The sequence below is a fragment of the Thermobia domestica genome, chromosome 1 (assembly GCF_964235325.1).
Source record: "Thermobia domestica chromosome 1, izTheDome1.hap1.1, whole genome shotgun sequence".
Lineage (NCBI taxonomy): Eukaryota > Metazoa > Arthropoda > Insecta > Zygentoma > Lepismatidae > Thermobia > Thermobia domestica.
In genome coordinates, this window is record NC_137454.1 from 197,676,671 (window position 1) to 197,700,427 (window position 23,757).

The following is a 23,757-nucleotide window of genomic DNA, read 5'->3' on the forward strand; positions in this document are numbered from 1 at the left end:
ACAAACTGGTACGTGCTATGTCAGCTTTGGATCCCAGGCTATAGAAGAACAATCCAGAACTTGCTCAGATTAGGATGAAACGCATCCTACAAACTCTGCGTGAGAACAACATAATATCTGATTCTGTAGCTGAAAAAGCAAAGTGTCAATTTATATCTTTCTGTACTGAAATTCAGGGGTCTCATGACTTCAAAGAATACGAAGAAAAGATGGGCAGCATCAGGTTAGATGACTTGTTCGCAAAGGTAATGTCCAAGAAACAAGAAAATTCTAATTTGTGAAATGTGAAAATGTATAATTTCATGCCACGGCAATGTCTCAGCGGAGGGCGGGTTCTTAGTCAATAAAACACTTATTGTAGAAAACCAAATGGAAGATTCTTTGGTAGCACAGAGAGACGGGTGCGTGATGCAGTCATGTACTATGGAGGTGTAGAATCTGTTCCTGTTGATCAAAGAATGCTTCTCTCAGTTCGTTCAGCTCGGACACGCTATGATGAATACCTTAAACCGAAACGAATCAAAAGTCCAAAGGAAAGTGAAAAAAGGAAAGTGCTGAAGTTAAGAAATTGGAAGCAAATAAGAAACAAATAGAATTACGTTACAAACAAGAACACGACGCTCTCGTAGAACAAATTTAGGAAATGAAAGCAAAACAAAATTCTGTTTACAAAATGTAAATGTGATGATTAACATGTCTCAGAAGTGGCAATATTAAAACTAATAGTGGACCACGATTGCTCAGTGGTAGAGCGTTCATCTCTGGTTCATGAGGTCCTTGGTTCGTTCCCAGCTTGCGCCAGATGAACTTTGTGGTGTACAAACACCGTGTGCATGAGTTTTCTCGGGGTTCTCTAGTTTCCTCCCACGTTTTTCATTCCATCATTTCATTCATTTCTCATCACCATCGCTTTTAGCCTAGACGGCATAACCGTGGAACGTAAAACTTAATTTCATTTTATTTTAGGACTGATAGTAGTAATAGGTCTCAGGGAGAGTTGGCAATATATTCTAGACGGCATGTTATATTGCTTTTTTTTATTAAGCAAGAAAAAAAGTAATTTGTAATTTCAAGGTGTGTGGTACTGTATCATTCATATTTATATCTATATACTTGCATAATAAATTTTGTGTAAATAACAATCACTCATATTGAACTTAACAAATATGTAAATAGTAATTAAAGGAGTATGTTGGACAGGTATGGGGATGGTGGAAGTCGTTGAAAAAGCGTATGATAGAACTTACTCCATTACTTCGCATTTATATCCAAGAATTTATGTCAGAGAAAATAAGAATTTGTATGAGGGAATGTCAGGGAAAGTCAGAGAAATCGATCTTCACTTTTTTGTGGGAACCCTGGAATAATAGTGAAATGAAGGAAACAGAAGAACCGAAAATATCTACACACACTGTTTATTTGCTTTTCGTTCACTCCACGCTGATTTAACAAGGTATTGTGCAGTTGTGGAACTATAATCATTTCTAAATAGTCTGTGGTATAGATTTATATCTTTTTCCTTTCTGAGCCTGAAGAATTTCAACTAGAAATTACGTTACTTTTTTTTCTGTCGTTGCGATGTTTCACAGGTTTCGTAAAGTTAAGTTTCTTTAAATCCGTAAGTCTGTTACTATAAAGATAACATATTTAGTTTGTTTGAAAAATATGGTAAGTTGAGCTTTTCGTGACGTTTGAAAATGCGTGTGCTTTCCGTTCGTGGTATACGTGTTATAGGAATGTGTGATATCACATCCACACTGTATCGTGGCGCCATCTGTCCGTATGTCTGGGGTACAGTGTCAAAATGGTCGCAGTATTGCAAACATGAACGAAGGTGGAGGTCTGTAAATTTTAGGATTTCTGCATTCTCAAAGCACCAGGTCCCCTAAAATCCATCGATGTTTGCAGTGTGTGTATGAAAATAGAGTGATGTTTCTATTGTGGAAGTGTGTAAGTAGTGCAAAGCATTTGAAGAAGGAAGGACTAACGTGTGTGACAAATCTCGCCCAAAACGGCCAGCAATATAGTCTGGGGAGGGCGTTGGTGTGGTGATCGAGGAATGTTGAACAATCAGAGTGCGGAATATAGCCAAGGAAGTAAACATTTCTGTAGAACGCGCTCATTACCTAATTCATGAAGTATTGCGTTACAAAAAAAAAAAAAAAAAAAAAAAAGTGAATTCAACATAGGTGCCAAAATTGCTATCCGGCAGAAAAAACCTAATGTCCATAGCTCTGACTCATCTCCAGCGTTATCGTATGGAGTTCTTGAAACATTGGTGATGAGACAGTGGTTCACTTCACGACCTCAAGCAGTCACCATTCCTCGCTCATATGGAAATATCCATCACCACCTCCTTTCAAGAAGTTGAAGAGCGCTGGAGTTGCATCCCAGTGGAAGATCATGGTTACAGTCTTCTGGGACTATAGAGATATACGGCTCATCGTTTTATTATTATTATTATTATTATTATTATTATTATTATTATTATTATTTTGAGCGTGACGAAAGTGTGAATGCCAACAGGTATTGCCACACCCTCATTACGTTACGGAAGTCATTCGAAGGAAGGGAGTCTAATGGTGTCATTGTTCTGCATGATAATGTTCGTCCACATGTGGTAAACATCACCGAGGACTGGCTGGGAGATATTGGGTCACCCACTTTACAGTCGCGACCTAGCGACTTCCGTTTATTTGGCTCTGTGAAGCGCCACCTTGGAGAAACACACCTGCGAACAGAACAGGAATTGTGTGATGTCGTAACAACGTGGTTCAGTAATTGTGTTATCGTTCAGTTTTTCCACGATGGAATCTTTGCATTGACAGAGCGATGGAACACTTGCCTTGATTGTTGAAGTGGTTACGAACTTGACATCCTCCATGTGAAAACATGTGTTTTGTTCTAAGATATATTGTTCCCGTATGACAGTAGGCTACTTACCTTATTTTTCAAACGAACCCAATAATGTAGAAATTAATACAATAATAATGTAGTAATTAATGCTATACAAGAACATTGTATTTTTCTACATTTGAGTGTATGAAATTAATATTGGCTAGATAGTGGGAACGAAATTTGCATATGTACTAACCGCTGAGTGTTAATTTATTGAACATTAGAATGATGCAGCTTGTTTCTTAGTAAAAGGAAAATTAATTACTTCAAAATAAATTTAAATAATGTTGTACCCCCAAAGTAAAACCGTTCTAACTCTAAAGAGTCAATTGCACGTAAACAAAAAATATATATCTAAAGAAACTATTTTTTATGTTTTCTATTTTGTGAATTGTAACGTTATTTCAATTTGAGAATGGATGCAAAACAAAAGCTGATATGTCATATTTAACCAAAAATAATTTCCATATTAATTAGTTCGGCATCTTGAGGCAAAATGTGGTCAAATAGTCTTAAAATTATTGTTAAATTTTATCGATGACTTTAAGAAAAAATGGCGTTGATATATATCACATTTTACGTTAAGATGGAGAACAACATTCCTAACGAATTGATACACAAATGATTTTTGGCTAAATGTGACATATCAGCTTTTGACTTACGGATACTACAGTATCATTGTAGAGGAAACCTTCCTTAAATACATACAAATTACAATTATTACACATCAAAAACTGGTAACAGTTTTAAACCTATTTTGAGTTACAGCAGCTTTAATCTGGGGGTGAGATGTGTTGTATAGTGATAATTCTAGTTGTACCTTTATTTATTATTATTATTATTATTATTATTATTATTATTATTATTATTATTATTATTATTATTATTATTATTATTATTATTTCAGGGCTATAATTAATCACTTTTCTCCGAAAATAGATGCTTGGTTAGCTAGTCAGAGTCTTTCCACACCAACAGAAGACCAGGTTAGTAATATCTGATTTTTTTTAAAGTTGCGTTATATAGAATATATTCCTATAGTATCCCCAGTTGACTACTTTCTTTCAGGAACAGTTAAAGGTCCTGTTGTTTTGAAGTAGTAAGTACCCTTCTGAAATAGGTAGTCAGTGGATAAGGAATGCTGTTCATTGCAGAGTATTTGTTATTTGTTAATCTTAAAAAGTAAAAGTTTTGGAACATGGTCATTCTATAAATTTTTGATATACCAGGACGTCTACTAATCTGAAAAATCCGGAATTAGCCTCAATTGGTGAATCTATAGGAAGCTAGAATTTAATCAGTTTTTTTTCCCCTCATAAGTTTCGCTTTTTAAAAACTCACTCTTTAAATCATCATAACAAATATTCGGGTCGTTTCTGAGCCTCTTCTCAGTGCACCTTCTACAACTATACTGCTCACTAAAACATGATTATAGGGACTGTCCATCCATAAATAAATCAATACTTCTACATACAAATGTTATTAATTTAATGAACACCTGAAAAAAAAAATGGAACTTAACATATTAAGGTGCTAAACTATCTTTCGCCCTCGGAATAGCTCTAGTGTGATCTGGAATGGATCATAGTGGTCGTGAATTGTAGCAAGTAGAGTGTTCATAATGCAGTGTGCTGTGCGTCACTCAGTTCCATGAGAGAGAAAAGAGGCGGAAATTACGCCGGTTACATAACGGAACACACATTCAATTATGTCCAGTTCCGCGGAGGTATTCAACTTCATCTCGATGATCCTCAAACATGTGACAACAGCGCCATTTGTATGAGTGGTCGCATTATCATCCTGCAATATGGTGTCATACTCGGAATCATCTAGATCGTAGGATTTATATGTTACCCTCCAGTGGTGACATAATCATGGGAAGTGATGCGATCGGCAAGCCTCAGTACAGGACCCTCTGAAAACCAGGGTATTGAGTATCATACGCTTGTTTGGGGGTGTATGGCACACACAAACACGGCCCGTGGTTTTGAAATAAATTGAACAATGACTCATGCGATCATATCACACGTTTCCGGTCATCAGCTGGCTATGTTGCGTGTTCCCGACACCATTGGAATCGTGCTAAAACGTTATGGTCCTTTATCGGCAGTTTCGCGCGTGTAATTCGAACAGGTACGTAAATGCCATGTAACTCGCGGCGGACTGTAATTATCGACACAGGCTGCTTGAGTTTTGCCGTCACTTTCTTCGCAGCTGCACGACGATTCTGAGTGACAGTGCATGTCAGTGCTCGACGTGACCTGTCACTGAGGGTTCTCTTCTGACTACCATGCATATTCGCTGACGTGGTTTTGCGTAGGCTGTCATCACATTGGACACTTGTCTCGCGCGATACACACAACACACAAATCTGCTTTCGCTACGCTTGCAGCACAACCAAGCACCAACAATTTGACCTCTTTAGAAATAACAGTGATCGCCCGTTTTACTCTTTATTACCGTCTCCTCACTTCACTGGACACTGCTTTTTACGTAATACGGACTTTGTCCTAATGTATCTCTACCAATAGTCCAGCACAACGATCCCCGCCTGACCGTTACCAAGCCAAACATTTGACATGTTTGCAACTATGTGTTTCCAACACATTGATAAGCTTCTCTAAAACCTTTATAAGAGTACAAATTTGGTCCACACATGTTGAGGTTCTGAAGTGTCAAAATTAGCGTATAACTACTTTCTGTGTCATTCATTGTTTACTTTCAAGCAACATAACTTTCATAAAGTGTGGACTAATCTAACTGTATTCTCTACAAAGGTTTTGTATAGAAATGTGGATTTTTGTGAATGGTCAGAGCTTATAATCATGTAACAGGCAAATAAATGGAAATGAAATGTCTTACTGAGAGATGTAGTAGTAGAAGGTCCATTAAGGAAAGCTCAGAGATGGTATAAAACTGTTTGCTGTAATAATTCTCAGTTTGGGGTGCAACGTAGGATATTTTTTTTCTAATAATAAACATGCCTCCAATACGTTACAGTATTCGCGTAATTTAATAAAGATTGAAGATGTAAGTTTTTTTTTTTTTAAATATGTGTATTGCTTGTTATTTAAATTATCTCTATCTAAACTTATTTACTGTAAAAAGTATGTGTTTGTTTGTGTGCTTGAACGTTTTGGTGGTAAATTGTAAGATATATCTATAATCTATATAATATAGATATATAATCGATATATATCTATAATCTACATTTTATATATATATATATATATATATATATATATATATGTGGGTGTGTGGGTGTGTGTGTGTGAGAGAGAGAGTGAGTGAGTGAGTGAGAGAGATCTTTAAATAACCCAAATGTCAACATAATCGTCATTCTCCGAGTTTCAATGTTATAAGAATGAAACATTAAAAACGAATGTCTAAATATATATGTAAAATAATTTTATACATTCTTATACTACATAAACTTATTTTAACAGAAGAGCTGTGAATTTAATCGGTAACGAAGTTTCTTATGAAAGTTCGCTGAAATTATTGTACAACTTGCAATTAATAATCATATGAAAACATTAATTAATTATTTTATTACTTCTTTGTCTAGATTCTGGATGTAGTTCGTAGTAATTACGACAGTTTGACACTTAAGCTGCAGGACAGCCTAGATCAATATGAGCGGTATTCAGAGAAACCAAGACACGCTGCGTTTTTCACTGCAATGGTAAGATTATTGGTGCCAGGAAAGATTATTATTATTATTATTATTATTATTATTATTATTATTATTATTATTATTATTATTATTATTATTATTACTAAACTTTTGTCTTCAAATTAATTGTTCCTTTCTACGCTTGTATTGTTGTACACTCGAAGAAATAGGTATGTTCTCTTTGGCTTAAGCATATCTGCTTAGAACAGTAAATCTACTCTTGGCAACACCACTCGTAATAGAAATGGTGCTGAGAATCCAATAGGCTATTTAATATTAAGATAAGCGTCTATAAGGTCAGTAACCAGCGCTGTAGCATTCGGTGCGACAAATATTGAACCGATAGCTCCAGTCTTAACGTGACATAATAAATTATTCGTGAATTCACTTGCGTATATTCTTATTTAGTGCACATGAATTTTTTAACAAATTTTCGCAGTGTCAATACCCACAATCGCCTACCGCAAATTATCTTTAACGTAGCCTGTGTTAATTTTATAAGTACATTTCGCAAAATTAATGGTAACACTTTTAAAAATACCTTAGAAAATGATGGTTCAAGGTCTCTAAATATTTTTGTTCCTAATAATGAATCAGAAAGAGTAAATTGTTATTTTTCTTAAACAGCATCTCTCTTCGCATACCGTCAGACTCATATAACACGGGGTTTGGGGCAAACGCCCCCTTGGTCCACTCACGGGACGCCTCTACCTAGTCAAATTACAGTCTTTCAGGGCCCGTAAAACACTATCCACAGGTACAGCTAATTCAATACTCTGCACCCACTCTTCCAAAACAGATGCGCCAATATATATATAAAATGATTTCTTTGGTTGTGACGTAGAAATCAATCAGGTTCTTTTCTTAGTATATGAGTTATGAGTTCTTTCTGCACTCCTTAAGCCAGTGCATCAAGAATATCAGCGTCTTTGGCAAATGCGCTAAGATTTTACCACTGCGCGAAGGTCAGAATATAGGTCTACCTAGTGTATGGTATGAGTTGGTTTGGTTTAAATTTTAAATAGGCGAACATTAGTTGTAATTAAGGAATTCTTTGTGTCAAAAGTATTAATTGTAAGTTTGTAATTACATCATTAAATAATTTACGGTGTCTATTGAAATTCATCAACAAGCACCAAGGAATAGGGATAAAAATTTCACAAACTATTGATTGAAACTGAACTAGGGCAGCAACAATGATTGTAAGACTGAAACATTAAAAAGAACAAGAGAAAGATTAAGAATTCACTGGAAATTGAAGTGTATGGCATAACGTCCGGGTACTCAAAAATTAAGAAGAATCAGTGTGCAATTTAAATATTTTTCCCAAGGAGGATGAGTTCACCCATGTACGCCCAGCCATCACATATTATATATATATGCCATAACAAACCACCCCTTCGCGTGGTGTACACGTGTTACTATTATTTTATAATGTATGGTTGTACTGACGCGCAAACATACACTTACTTCTTCGATCTGTATATAATTACACGTGTACACCACATGAAGAAGTGGTTTGTTTGCGGTGATATTTTCTCAGTTAATATTGAAATCAGAAGTGGTAGTAAAGTTATAGCACTTCCGGTTGTAGGAGCGAGAGATTAGAGTGGAGATGGAATATATTCCTGGGACGCTTAATTGATTGCAGAAAACAACTTATTGCCAATTATGACCGTTTTTACTCTATAGCAATCACTGTTAAAACCGGAAGTGGTCGATTTTCTGCCACAACAAATCACTCTTCGCTATCTACTACGGTTTTTATTCTATGGTGATTAACGATAACCCGAAAGTGGTTATATTCGAAACTTATTCTTTGAACGTTATATCGATTTAAAAACAAAAAGAAAGAAGAAAAAACGCTTCTTGCTGTCTTTTATCATTGTTGGTGTGTTTAGATCAATACTAAAACCGAAAATTGCAGTGGGCTTCTACTGCTGCCAGTTTCAGTAGAAAGTAAAGGATATAGATGAAATGTACTCTTGGGATTATTAATCAATTGCAGAAAATCGCTTCTCCATATACATATTACCGTTTTTACTGTATAGTGATCAACGTAAAAACGGATAATTATTTATTTCTGTTAGTGCCGGTTTTAATATTTCTTCCGTACTCGAACTCGCTTCCTAACTTTTGACCCTCTATATACTGAACAAATGTGATGGTGATCCATCAGTTAATCTTTGAGATGTTTTCGTCTTGCGGACGAACGAACAGAGTAAATATATAACAGAGTTTTGGTAAACCACCTCCTTAACAAAATTTGTTGCCCATTGTTTCGTCTACAAAATATAAGTTGTTCCCTGTTTCTATCTTCATGAAGATTCGGAAAAAAAAAAAAAACTAGAGGAAAAGTTACCCATGCCAGGAATGAAAAGTTTCTTTTTCAAGGGGACATACAGTTTTGCCCAGGGAAAATCCCTGGCATCTCCCCGTCAATGCGCACACTGGGAAGAATAAACGCTTTATCCATTTCTAGTAACAATTTAGTAGCATCTATGTACCCTTATAGAAAAGAAAAATGCTCAGGTTATTCATTTCCTTGGTGTTAAGGAAGTCGTCGGATACAAACAGCAGTCAGTTAGCGACTTTCTAAAATCAAAAACTTTAAACTAAGAACAGCGGAAAAGTTTTTTTTTTTTTTTTTTTTTACATAAGCACCCAATGGGATTCGAACCAAAATCAAAAGTTTCGAATTCCAACAGAAAGAACTAAATACACATGTCGAAACAAATTGTAAAACCACCTTTCAGTTCTATTGATATCGAGGAAACTCCTTAAAATCATCCTTGTTTTTTCGATTTTGGAGGGGAGGGAGGTTAAAAAGCGTGTGTTTTCTTTAACTAAACGAAGTTTTTGTGTTTGCCAAGGTAATATTTTGCTCTGAAATTAACATTCCATTAAGTAAGAAAATTGGCCCTGAATATTTCAAATACTACTATTTTTTTTTCTTACGACTTCCCCTCCTATTAATTCGAATGGATTGTTACCCAACTCACAGTTTTAAGGGACTTAGAAAAATTCAGGGCCACATTTATATTTTGGAGAAGTGTATATTCTCTTGCTTCGATAGCAGCAAAATATAAACTGCTATTTTGAATGATGCTACGTAGCTTGCCTCTCCAATCGAGGTTGATAAACCATTCCAATCGCGACTCACAGAAGTTATGTGAGACTTGGAGGAATAAGCAGACTTGTAGAGAGGAATTGAAAGTTAATTATTAATACGTGATCTTGTGTTCTTGTCATGGAATATGAGGTAAGGATATTAACATTATGTTTGGTTTACATTTCTTATTGCGGATGTTTCCATTTGTATTTTGCAGGTGCGTAGTGTAGTGAATGATACGAGACAAAACATCGATTTTGCTTCTTTAGATCTCCAGTCCATTCTTCAAGATTTCTCGTCGATTTCGTGAAACAGGAATCCCAGTGTGAACCAGATAGACAATATAGAGGATATGCTGAAAATCTATCCAATGGCCCAGCTCCGACTCTTCATAATGGAGATCGGTCGACCAGCTGTCAGCACATCAGAAGTTGTATATAGATTCTTCCGTCATTGGCCACGTTAAATATAAGGCGTTGCAAGGACAGACGCAGTACTACTTGCTTTGTTCTTTCACTCATTCTTCAATATTGACTAATAATGTATAGTTGAAATAGGACTTCATTTTTTATTTTATATTTTGTATAAATTCTTACAGATAAGGTGAGGATATCTCAGGTTGTAAAAATTTCCATGGATGTTAATTCTAAACAGTCCAATATTGTATATAGTTATTACTTACTACCGTAATGAGAAAATGAGAAATCGGTATTCTCTATACAGTCATTTTATATAAAAAGGAAAGAGAGAAAAAACTACAAAGTATGCTGCAACTTCTCTTAAACCTAAAACTGGGTGGTGTGTTGCAAGCTGGTTTATAATTCACAAAAACATAATAAAATGCTCGAAAACCACGTATAACATGAAGATACTTGTATGAAAAATACATGAAACTGAATCTGTTTTAATGTTGTATGTGCACTATGTGTTTTACGAAATTCTGTAAATACTTTTCCTTCGTATATTATACTGTTCGTTCGTAGTTCGTATTGTTAATGTAATTTACGAAAACTGTTACGTATATTTTCCTATTTTTAAATCTTTCATAGCGTCGTAAAGTCAAGTTTTTGCTTTATATATATTTGTTTTCCAAATGAAGGGTAAGGGAAATAAAGAAGGAATGTCACAAAATTGCATTTTCGAGAAAACGGCATTTTAATATAGAATACAACGTAAACAGAATAGGGTTACTCAAATTTTTTGCCCCTTGTAACATGGATATTTCTACATCTACGCATGCATGGCATATACAGTCAAATAGTACCAAGAGTCACCAACAGATAGGACAAAGCACCCGAAAAAGCACGCACATGGACATTCCTTGTTTTTTTCCCTTACCCTTCAAATGTGCTGCCTCCTGTTTTCTTACAGGCTGTTTATCGTATTGCTGGTGTGGTAGCATTACTTAACAGAGCATCTTGTGTTGATATGATACACAGAATTTCGCTGTTTGAGACTAAAATCGTTGTTTCAACTTCCCATCAAATTATGCAAAGGAGATGGCATTATGTAAGAATTAATGGTTAAGGATCGTAATTCTTTGTGTTAGATATTTTCTGATTCATCTCATCAATGTGCTAAACAATAAAATCATGTAATTTCATACGTAAAGCATCTAAGCAAATCCTAGTGTTAAAATGTTAGTAATTAATACAATATTACACTTACAATTAAAATCCCCCCAAAAATCAAAATTTCGTTTCTATACCAATCATTGATATTTATCACAATCAAAAAAAAACTGTTTGTGATAAATATTAAATCAATCGAATATTGTACTTATTGTAACACAACGTTCTCGAAGGCCATTGGCTCTAATAATACTCTTTTGAACAGCGACACTAACTAAAGGTTTTGAACTTGAAATTCCATATTTGAAGAATTAGCTGTTCCCTAACATCATTCTTTTGGTTCTTTCAAATATTTACCATGGTGTCTTTATTTTGAATACCTTGTAATTTGTATGAATGTTCATTGTAAGTATATTTCATGTCCATTCATAAGTATTTCCATAATAATCAGTGTGTTTAAACTTTTCAAAATTTACTATCTGAAGAAATATTAGTCCGCTTAAAGGAGCGGAGTGAGTATTAGAGGAGTGAATAAACTACTGTGTTTTAAACGTATACTATGCATATAATTCCATACTCAGTGACGTATAGAAGTACTCCATTTATTTATATATATATATATATATATATATATATATATATATATAGAGAGAGAGAGAGAGAGAGAGAGAGAGCTTACGCGAAGGATTGCTTTTCTTTATTGTATTTTCTTAGTGCATGTTATTGGCGTGAAGCTGTAAACTAATTAATGTGATATTTATTGCAGACTAAATTACTACAAAGCTATCAAGTGAATTACGTCCTTACTAGTATATGAAATAATGTATGTGCATGTATCATAAGATTTTCACAACTACAAGAGTAATCAAGAGCTACCAAACTTTGTATACAGATCTTCGCCAGATCTAATGGCGTACAAAACTTTTTTCTTTTTTTCGATTTTCGACTCGAGGGGAACTGGAATTGGGAGAGTCACATGTTCTGAAGATTCAAAAAGTATAGAGTATGTCAGAAGCCCTTCAAGTTAGACAACTCAAACTTTTCTACTGATTGCGAACTGTTAAATCTATGCGAAAACGGGCACTTCTGCTAGTAGGAAATGTAAGAATGTGGAAGTGCCTTGTCTGATATTATAAAGGCTAAAACGAATTCAACATACTCTAAATCCTGTGTAGTGCGTGTGAGCGAATGAGATAATAATCTTAAAAGTTGTTTCTGAATAGAGTGCAATCAAGCGAAATCCTCGACTGATTTCGATAATATCCTTTCAGTAAGTAGATTTAATTAGTGCATTCATTTGTGTATATGAAAATGTTCTCAGAATTCGATCACTGTGTTCCTTGCCAGTATCTGAGAAGTACGGTTCCATGTGAATTCATCGACAACATAACGTCGAATGCTAAAACATCGACGGTACACTTCATCGGCAGTACATAACATCGATATCGAAATCAATGACGACCAATTCATCGATATCGATGTCATCGACAGCCAAAGCATCGACAACAAATCTTCATCGAATCTTATCAACGCACACCTCTAGTTTAATTTATCATGTCCGTCCTTAGCGAGGTGCAAGGCTTCCCCCTCAATTTTTGAAGGGTATTCAGTTCTTACGTCGAAACATATTAATTTGCTGTCACATACTATAATATTTATAAATACTATAGTTTGTTTACTGTAGAATGTGTGCGTACATAATTATTATTTTATGTTGTTTATTATGTTGTGCACGCGTTAAGCACACGTCATTATTTCTAAGCAAATTTTGCATTTCCGCTGTCAAATATTTTCCGAAAACACTGATCACATTATATACATAATAAAACCAAATTGCGTCAAAAGAAACAAAAGTTACCTTTATTATCCCTCGCCCGATTTAAAATAAGGTACACCTAAAATAAGTTATAACCATTAAATATATATATATATAGTCTGCATTTTTCCTAAAAGACAATGAAACGTGAACAACATATTGTGAACAAATTGGAATCGAATGACCTATTCCACCACATAGGCGTTAAATTCCATGGTATTTTTGAGCAAACGTTTTGAATTTCCAGCGGTTTGAAAGTTTTACTTGGGACTTCAGGATCATATAGTGATCAAATTTGAACCGAACAATCGTGAGACCTTTTATCTACAGCGTCCATAGACAGTAAATTCCATCGTGATTATGGACAAGTAATTTAGTTTCCCCGGTCTGAAATTTTCTAAAAATACTATTTGAAACCTCAGGAACACATTGTAATCAAATTTGAACCGAAAGACTGCGGGACTTCATATTTTCCTTTCCCCCGTGTAGGCGGTAAATTCCATCGTAATTATTGGCAACTTTGTTCAAGTTTCTGCAATCTCATGTTTTCTGGGACACATTATTTGGGACCTTAAAAAGAGTGATCAAATTTAAACTTAGAAACTGCGGTAGCTTTAGTCTACCTTTCCAATAGACAGTAAAATTTCACCTTAATTTTGGTTAACTTTTTGAAATTTTCTGAAACCTCAAGGAGCTCAGGAACACATTATAATCAAATTTGAACTGAAAAGCCGCGGGCCCCTTTATCTACACATCTACAAAGTACGCAATAATAGTAAATTTTCTCTCTCGTGTCTACTCTTTTGAGTAAAATTTCCATACTTCCTGTAAGTGAATCACGTATCCGGGGTGTAACTTGAAAAATTAGTACGAGTTGCCAATGTGAGTAGAAAAATTAAATACGCCTGAAACAAATAGATAATCATCTTTCTCAGAACCAAAACACATATTCCATTGAGCACACAATACTCACATTTCTCCTTGAAAGTCTTCTGTAAATGCATTACCGCAAGATTCACTTTTTCACTTCGTTAAATAATTGAGAATACATGGTGTCTTCCTGCTCACTGGAATCTTGGTGTTTTACATAATCTGTGGGAAGGGATCATTGAATACCGGCTAAGTGAAGAGATTCACACCTTCTACTATAGCATTTTTTAAATTTTCATCTATAAAGCAGACAAATTTCGAAAAAGACTTAAACGATTATGTCATTACTTTGAAGTTTAACATAAGACCTTGCAATTAGACTCACACACTCTCTCTCTCTCTCGCCCTATGGCCTATGAAACCCAGAGGTCGTGTTCACAAAAGCTCTCCATTGACTTTTGTCTTAGCTAACTAGATCCAGTTTCTACTTTGTATTCCTATTTCTGCGATCTTAATGGTAGTTTTCCGATTACATTTCCAGTTAAAACTTTGAAAATTGTTCTTACTTTTTTCCATTCTGACTACATGACCTACTCACCTAAGCCTCCTAGACTTGATGACTCTAACAATGTTTGGTAAACGGTATAAATTATACATTCTTCATTATGAAGTTTCCACCATTCCCATTCCTCTTGAATCCGAATATTCGTGTTAGGATCTTGTTCTCAAATACTTTCAAATACTCAGGATTTTGTTCTTCCCTCAGAGTAAGCGACCATGTTTCGCAGCCATACAGCACAACAGGCATAACTGTCATTCTATATATTTTAAGCTCCAAATTTCTCGACAGGATTCGGGACGACAAAAGATTTTGAACTGAATAACACCAATTCCGTATTTTTAGTTGACATTTAATTTGTTCGTCAATATGATTTTGGTCTGTTAATATTGATCCTAGATATTTGAAAGTATCCACTGTGTCGAAAGTATTATTTAATACTTTAAGGCAATGGCGGATACAGGGGGGCAATTCCCCCCAGAAGAGGAAACTTTCTTATTTTGTATATAAATAAAACCTATCCCAGAGTTTGGAGCTCTTAAAAGTAGCTCTAAGTAGCAGTATTACAATCTCTCCTGACCCCCAGAAGTCCGTCATGGATTTGCTACTGCTTTAAGGCATCCATAATTTGCAGTATTTCGATCCCGACGAACTTTCAAGTATTTCGTTTTCACTGCATTTACTTCTAAAACTCAAACACATACACACACACACACACACACACACATATATATATATATATATATATATATATATATATATATATATATATATGTATATGTATATAAGGGCCGGATTTAGGGGGTGCACCGGAGCACATGCACCCCCCTTCACTGTAAATATACACTCTAAAATGAGAACCTATCAGTGAAAAAGCAACATTTTCCAGAACTTTTGCTGCCCTGTGTCCGTTTGAGGCTTAAAAGAAAGCTTAGTTTTGCAAAAGCAATAGTTTAAGTCGATTTTGTGAAGGTTGAAAGGAAAAGGATTCACCGAACAAAGTAATATTTCTCATTCACACCACAGATGTCTAAAGGCATTTAAAGAGTTAAAAATTTAAATCAAATGAATTGGTGCAACCCCCTTCAAGTAATTCTGGATCCGGCCCTATATATATGTGTGTGTGTTTAAGACAATGGTATGTTTCATATTCTAACTTTCAAATCTACTGGAAAAGAAAGTTGAGCATTCCCATGCCATGCAATGCCATGACACGTACTTAACAAACTTTCCCTGCTATCGGCAGGAACATTTCCGAAATTAAATTACCTACATAGTGTTTTCGCCCCAACCCATTCCGCCTAATTACTCAATTTCACCGGGAGCTCCTCCGTGCCTAAGCGGTTAGCATACACGCCTTTGGAGTGGAAGACCCGGGTTCGATTCCCGGCGGGAGCACATGTAGTTCGGATTCCAAGTTAATCAGTAGGTCCCGTCTCATATAGCTTCGCTGCTGAAAGGAGCATTAAACCCAAAACAGTTCAATTTCACTGGAAGTGGCGCTTAACATTGTCTTCCCCCAAGCCGCTCATTACATACATACATTATATATATATATATATATATATATATATATAGAGAGAGAGAGAGAGAGAGAGAAGTAATAAATACATTCATAGAAAATTAAGAAAATCGAATTAAAAGTGTATGCAATAAACGTGCACGATTGGGCATACGCTATACAATTGATGACATTGTGTAATATAATTGAGAATTAAGCAAAGGTGAATACTTGCGGGAAATATTTTTAGTTGTTTTATATACAGTATTTATTTCTTACTTTCCGGTTTTTGTTAATTTTGCATTTTCAAATTTATTTTCTCTAGTTAAAAAGATCAACATTTTAACTACTCTTGAATGATAGTTTCTTATTATGGAAGAAGTTTTATAAATTTAAAATGACATCGTGTTTAGTTCTGTCAATGCTGTACTTTCATAAACATTTCTTTTTCCAGAAATTAAACAGATTACAACAAATAGCATTCAAATCATACTAGCAGATATGGTAAAGTAGTATAATTTCTTTCTCAGTTACTATAACAATTGGAGCTACCATGTATTAACAAATGTTATTTTTCAAATCAAACTTACGCATTAGTGCAAACGCAGAATCTAATGATTTTCTAGAGTAACAATCGAAGGAAGACTGTACAGACTAGCATTCTTTCAGGAAATTTTATTCAGTACGCAAAATCAAAATAGGAATACAAAGTAGAAACTAGGTCCAGTTGGCTAAGGATAGAAGTCAATGGAGACCTTTTGTGAATGCATTAAACCTTCAGGTTCCATAGGCCATAGAGTTAGTTAGTTAAGAGGCTGCACTGAGACACAATTTGCTAAAAAAAACATGCCTTGCGCAAGGGTGACGTGTAATCGTAATTAATCTTTGGTATGGGAGATGCCGTTGACTATTTCCAGGGGGCAAAGCTCTTCAGAAGATACACTAGTACCATAAAAATATTAGTTGGCAACATTTTCCTGTTCTTAGGTTGCATATTAGTTAAAATGGAGAATTTTTTTTCAATAGTTAATTACATTTTGTGATCTCTAAAAATTACAATATCATTATTATCGATGTGTTCGTTATCAATGTTCGTGCCGTGTCGTGAATATATTGCATCGCCATTATTTTGGTTCCTGATTGTTGGATTCTCCTTGGTTTTCTGATATCACATCTTATATATCACGTTTTACTTGGCCATTTTATGTGCCGTCTATGTTTTGGTTACCAAATGTTATGACTGTCTAGTTTGGGAGCCGATGTTATGCACTTTCGTTGTTTTGATTGTCGATGTTTGGTTTTCGATAATTTAGCTGTCATTGAATTGATCGTCGATGATTTAAGTGTCAATGATTTGGTTGTTGATATTTTAAGTGTCCATAGTTTGGCTGTGGATGATTAGGTCGTCGATATTTTAGATGTGGATGAATTGGCTGTCAATAATTTGGTCATCGATATTTTAAATGTGAATGAATTAATTATCGATGATTTAGCTGTCGATATTTTAGGTTTTGATGAATTTGCTGTCGATGATTTCGTTATCGATATTTCATGTAATTTTATGTATCGATGTTTTGACTGATGATAAATTGGCTGTCCATTGTTGTGATTGTCAATTTTGAGGTGTCGATGTGTTTACTGTCAATGAGTTAGTTACCTGTTGCTGAAATGTACCGTCGACGATTTGATGTGATACCGAAGTTGCTAACAAAGAAAAGGAATACTCAATCTAATTCTAATTTATTGGGAAGTGAACATGGAATTTTCAACAGTGGATATTTTCTTATATATATAAAATCATCATGTGTTTCAAAAGAACCGAATTGTATATAAATAAGACAATACATTACGTTTCATTAAAATAACATAAACAGAAAAATTGACCTAAATAAAAACTATCGTCTATAGAGCCCAGTTATGTTAAATACGTGAATTGTAATCCAGTCTGAAAATACCCCCAGTTTTGTATTCTTTAAACCTTATTTTAAACTTCAAATCAACTTAGTTATATTATTATCTATGTCATTCAACTTTATATGCTTTAACGTATTGTGCCAAGTAGTACTTTATAATTGTTGCTTTGGATTGGTGAATATTATTTAAATTATGTTAACATTGTATGTTCAGTGACAGAGAGGATTGTATGTTGATTGTAGTCGCGATGTTCTTCTTGTTTATGAATATTTGTTTCCTAACTGCATAATTTGTATGTGTGTATTTGTACATAAATATTATTTTAATGCAGATGGAAATATATATATATATATATATATATATATGAAAGCAATGCACGCGCAATAAAATAATATGACTTCCTCCTCAATTTAAAAATAAATTTTGTATGGATATGTCAATTATTGTGTAATGCTTCAAAATATACGGTTAAAATCTTGTCACATGTTATGAATAACTGATCATGTCAACATGATTACCGATTTAACATCGTGCATCATGGCGCTTAACTTCAGGAGTATTTCCACTAAATACTTGTGACGTCAACTAGATATCCAAATTTCGCATTTCCACTGCCACTTGAGTGAAATATCCAGATCTATACAAATATTTAAAAGATGTGTTGTATTTGCAGAATATACGTACAGGTTGTCTACTGATATCTGAAGTACTGGAAATTATTGTGTAATACTGGATAAATGTAAAATTCCCCTTTGGGGACCCTTCAAGATACCAGTCCCATCATTTGTGTGTGTAGGTGGTGATAGGGCTAACGTGCCAAGTACTGAAAAAGTAACTAGTTTGATGAAGAAAATGTATAATATTTATAATATGAGACATTTATTAATTTTAACCAAAATTAAAAAATATGAATTACGACAGGCATTCTGGGAGAAATAACATCCAGAAAACACTTACCCTTCTTTTTCTTGAGCTACTTCGAGAACCGACCCGTAGCTAAGCGGTTAGCGTACGAGCCTTTGGTGTGGGAGACCCGGTTCGATTCGCAGCGAGAGCTCATGTGGTTCGAATTCCACGTCATATAGGCTCGCTGCTGAAAGAGAGAAAACCAACTGAACTTCTTTTTTCTTGTTTTTTTATTTTAACCCACTAATTTCTGTGCATTTTTTTCTATTAGAGTATTAAAAAAGTTTGTTTTTTTTTCACCAGTTAACAGCCTGTTAGGTATCAAAGTATACAGTTGTATATGGTACTCTCCTTTTTTTTTTTTTTAATTTATCGTAGTATACTGGAATTTTTTCTAGCAAGACACTGAAAATATTCAAGTCAATTGCAGTAGACATCCTGTATATACTTTGTAGAAATAAGTACTAGTAAAGTCCCTTTCCATCCTTTGCGACAACCGTTTATGCCACTGAAGGACTTGTACTCTAGACATACTATGACTCGGAATGTTTCAGTGCATCACTTCCATAAAAAACTTGATGTTAATCGTTTGTTACACTTTCAAACTAGCCATTTTCCGACATACCACGATTTCACGTGTTCACGGAATTACCTCAGTCGAAACTGTCAAGGTCAGGCCATTTCAAACTTCATGCAAACGGAAAGAAGAGAGAGTGATTCAACACAACACTACCCAATTTACTGTGTATTGAATATAATCTCAGTGTTTTTGTTTTTTTTTTTCTGTCACATTTCTAACTTCTCCAGTCTTATATATGTATTGGAATAGTCTAAGACAGTGGTTCTTTCCGATAACGCGGACCTTTGTGTATTCGGAAAAATCCGCGGAGCCCCTGTGCATTCGGAAAATGATTCACGGACCCCCTGTTCATTCGGAAAGTGATTCGTGGACCCCTTTACAATGCTATCTGAAATTTCACATGGTATTAAAAACTATACTGATTAGAATTACCACTGACAAGAAACAGATCAAGAAAAATATTACAATAAGTAATTTATTCTAAAGATACATGATTGTTTCCTAGTGAACGAAATATGCTGAAAATCAATGTATTTTTTTTTAAAAAGGGAAATCCAATTGATAAACAATGTTGTCAGATGTGAGGTCACTAATATGAGGAATGAAATTATTTCTGTTTTTCCATAATTGCACTGAAATCCTGAATAAGTTTTGTCACCATTAATCTTAAGTCCGATTCCACATTAAGACTATTTCGCATTCAGGTTTTAATACTACAAAAAGCAGAAAAGAACTGTTCACATAAGTAAGTGGTAAGGAAAGGCATCAAATGTTGCAATGCCTTTTTAGACAACTCTTCACTCACTGGTCAGAAATTTAGTAAAGTAAGAACACATTTAAATTTAGAAACGTAAGTATAATTTCTAATTGCTTAACTGAAAAAATACTTCTTTTATAATAGCTGAGAGTTCCATTTTATTATTACATATTTCAATTTTTAGGCGTCGCGGACCCCCAGGGGTCCGCGTACCCCACTTTGAGAACCACTGGTCTAAGAGAAATTACATACTTAAAGGGGGCTCCAAACTATGCAAGATATTGAAGTTTGAATCCAACCTAGGGGATATACATTAGGGTGGAGCGAAAAATTTTTTTCGAAATTCGAATTTGGATAGGGGGCAAAAGTTGCATCATATAGTAGTACTTTACCATAGAAAATTTTAATTCTCTAAAATAATTTTTAGCCGGGGCGCAAGGGTCTTTAAATGTGAAATTTTGCAAATCAATTTCCGTTTGCTATGTAACTATTTAGCAAATCTTCGCTGAAAGTAAACTGTAATTTGTATTGTGGATAGAGAGCAAAAGATGCATCCTTTCTCAATAGATAACAACATGAACTTTTAATTCTCTAAAATTATTTTTAGTCGGGGTGCAGTGGTCCTGAAACTTGGAAATAATAAGACGAAAAGTGATCAACTATAAGCATTTTGCGAGTTTGTCATAAAGAAGGTTTTTGCTATTTAATAAGTCTTCTGATATCCTACAATGAACTTTTGGCAGTATTGTCAATAGTACAATAGTTTGGTTGGTGGTGACAGTGACGTAACTAAGGAAGGAAACGGGGCTTGTGCCCCGGGCGTCGAATTGGGGGGCGCAAAACTGAGCAAATATTTATTTTCACTATAAGGCAAGGAAAGGAGTTTTAGCAAACTAAAGATCATAAAAAAATTACCTCAGAAACTTAAAAGGACAACAACGACTCATCAACTGACACTCATCACAAGTTAGCTTCAAAGTTATCTTTTGAGAACATTATAAACACTTTTGCAGCCAAAAGAGCCCGCAAGGTTAAATTTTAGTTCCATCTTTTTGTGTTTCCATTTAACTTACATCGATTTAAGAAATTTGTAAAATGTCCGAGTATACTCGAGACAACAGCTTGATTGTTTGTCCTAATTAAATATTGTATTCAAAAGCAAAAGACTGTTGATTCATTCTACGCATATCCCCATCCCAATATAATTCCAAAAACATTGCGATTTGCACTTATTTCGGTAAGACTGCAAGAATGTGTCAAGCAAGCTACTCTCAGATTATTTGTCAATCAGTTAATCAAGCTTTATCATTTGAAGAAAGAATGGAATAGGGGAACTACTGTCTGATGCCAATATCAGGTATAGTTGGGGAGCCTTTTGGTTTGGTTGGTCGGGGGGGGGGGGAAGAACTAAGGCGAGCTCTTGCCCCGGGCCATAACTAGCCTAGTTGTGTCTCCGGGTGGAGAGTAAAATATGATATTCGGTATTATTGCTATTGGATAAACAAATTCAAGAAAAGAGAAGGAAAGAACGCTAAAAAGCGATATTACGATGAAGCTTTCAACCACAGTATTATACTATACTAATTACATTATCGAATCTTCAGACTACTCGTCATCTTCGGAAACAAGATAGGAAGGCAATAAAGAACACGCTGAAGCTGGAGGAGATCCTATTTTAGTTGGAAGTGTCCTTTGAAGAAAAGAGAGCAATCACAGATTGGATGCACGCAAGTGAGAAAATTCGTTCCAACATTAGCAAAAGTGAAGGAGAAAACCGGCGTGACTAGAAGAAAAATTGCAGTAATTGCTACTGCGGTTTTGGAAGATTTTAAATCGTTCTTGTGTTGTAGCATATAGCAGTCTTTTATTTTTAGTAATGTATAAATATTTATTTTAATTCTGAAATACTGATCAAGATTTTTCTTTTAGCAAAAATCAAACTGAAATATTTACTTACTTCAACAATCTTACGTCTTTTATTGGGTTTTCAGCATTTCTTTAAAAATGTTATTCCCGTAAAGTGAGAATTTCAGATAACATTTTAGATGCATAATAGTTGAAGAAAAAAAAAATGATCATTATTTTATTAATCTGCGCCTATGATTCTGTCGCTTGAATTTAGTCCGTTTTGTCTGAATTTTCCTTTGTGTTTGTCCTCTTGAACTTTGTCCTGCATTTGTAGTAATCACTTAGGTAATTCTAACAGAGACTGTAAGAAGAATAGCTATATTTTAGTTTCATCATAAATTTTAGATGTTATTCTTGTTGTTCTCGGAAAATGACGAAGATACCGTTCTTTATCAGCAGTATTATTCACATCTACTTTGGTAAAGATGAATGTAATTTTTCAAAACTACCTGCGGGCAATTGGAAAATTGATTGATTCAGTTGCAAGGAAGCCGTTTGACATTGTAACTGATCATCATCATAGGTATTCTGCCTTTATTGGCAGGTCACTTGCCGCAGCTGAGAAGCTTCCATGCTCCACGGTCCTCCGCTAACCTTTTCGTCTTCGCGTATGATCTTTCTGTTTTAATATCATCCATTAATTGTAGTCTCCTTCGCCCCTCCCTCTCTTTCCCGCCACTATAACCTCTAGGACGTCCCTTATGATACAATCTCTTCTTAGGCAATGTCCCAACCAGTTTCTCTTCCTCTTCCTAATAATATCTAAAAGTGTTCTTTTCTCACCCACGATTTCTAACACTCTCTCATTCGTTTTCCGCTCTACCCAACTAATTCTTTCCATTCTTCTCCACACCCACATTTCGAAGGCTTCCAGTCGATTTTCGTCACCTTTACGTAATGTCCACGTTTCCGCCCCATACAGTACAACACTCCACACGAAGCATTTTATGAGTCTTTTTCTCAACTCTTTATTCAAGGTCCCACAAAACAAACTTTTCTTCCTCCTAAAGGCTTCTTTCACCATTCCTATCCTTGCTTTTATTTCGCGTTCGCATTTCATGTCATTACTAAGAATACTACCCAGGTATCGAAAACTATTCACGTGTTCTATTTTCTCCCCTCCTACTTTTATATTTGACACAGACCCCTTCGTTCCAATCACCATGGCTTTTGTCTTTCTAACATTTATTTTCATCCCATATTCTTCAAAGCCCTTTCTCATTTTTTCTAACATTTTATTGATTTTCTTTTCAGATTCTGCAAGAAGCGCCCTATCGTCTGCAAATCTTATGCATCTTATCATTCTACCTCCTACCGAAATGCCATCATCATCATGTAGGCTCTTTTTCACTGAAACAAACATAAAATAAACAATTCAGTATAATATCAAATTATTTCACATCAAGATTTTATGCAGTTTTTCAGTAGTTCATCTCTAACAACGACCCGCTCGGGAGAGTAATACTCCTGGAAGTACGTTTTTCCGCGCGCAACTCTAGCCACCTGTTTTACGCGCTATCCTAGCCAGTTGTTTTCAGTTGGTAACAAAATTTATATCATGAAGTACAAGGGGAACAAAACGAGCCCTATATCATGTAGTATAAGGGCATAAGTACTACAACTACTTATTTGCACAAAAGTAAATAAATCACTTTTTTAAGTATTATTTTCATATTATTTTAATTTAAT

General features: G+C 34.9%; 1 protein-coding gene across 2 annotated transcripts in view; it reads left to right on the top strand.

Moving 5' to 3' along the window:
* Positions 1 to 16,110, top strand: part of LOC145692661 (armadillo-like helical domain-containing protein 3) — a 67,519-nt gene extending 51,409 nt beyond the window's left edge. For both annotated transcript variants that reach the window (XM_081768045.1, XM_081768036.1), the window contains exons 14-16: positions 3,806 to 3,884; positions 6,467 to 6,583; positions 9,904 to 16,110. In XM_081768045.1, coding sequence (XP_081624171.1) covers positions 3,806 to 3,884; positions 6,467 to 6,583; positions 9,904 to 9,996 — 289 coding nt within the window. In that variant the 3' untranslated portion in view covers positions 9,997 to 16,110. The remainder of the gene's footprint in view (positions 1 to 3,805; positions 3,885 to 6,466; positions 6,584 to 9,903) is intronic.
* The last annotated feature ends 7,647 nt before the right edge of the window (positions 16,111 to 23,757 follow it).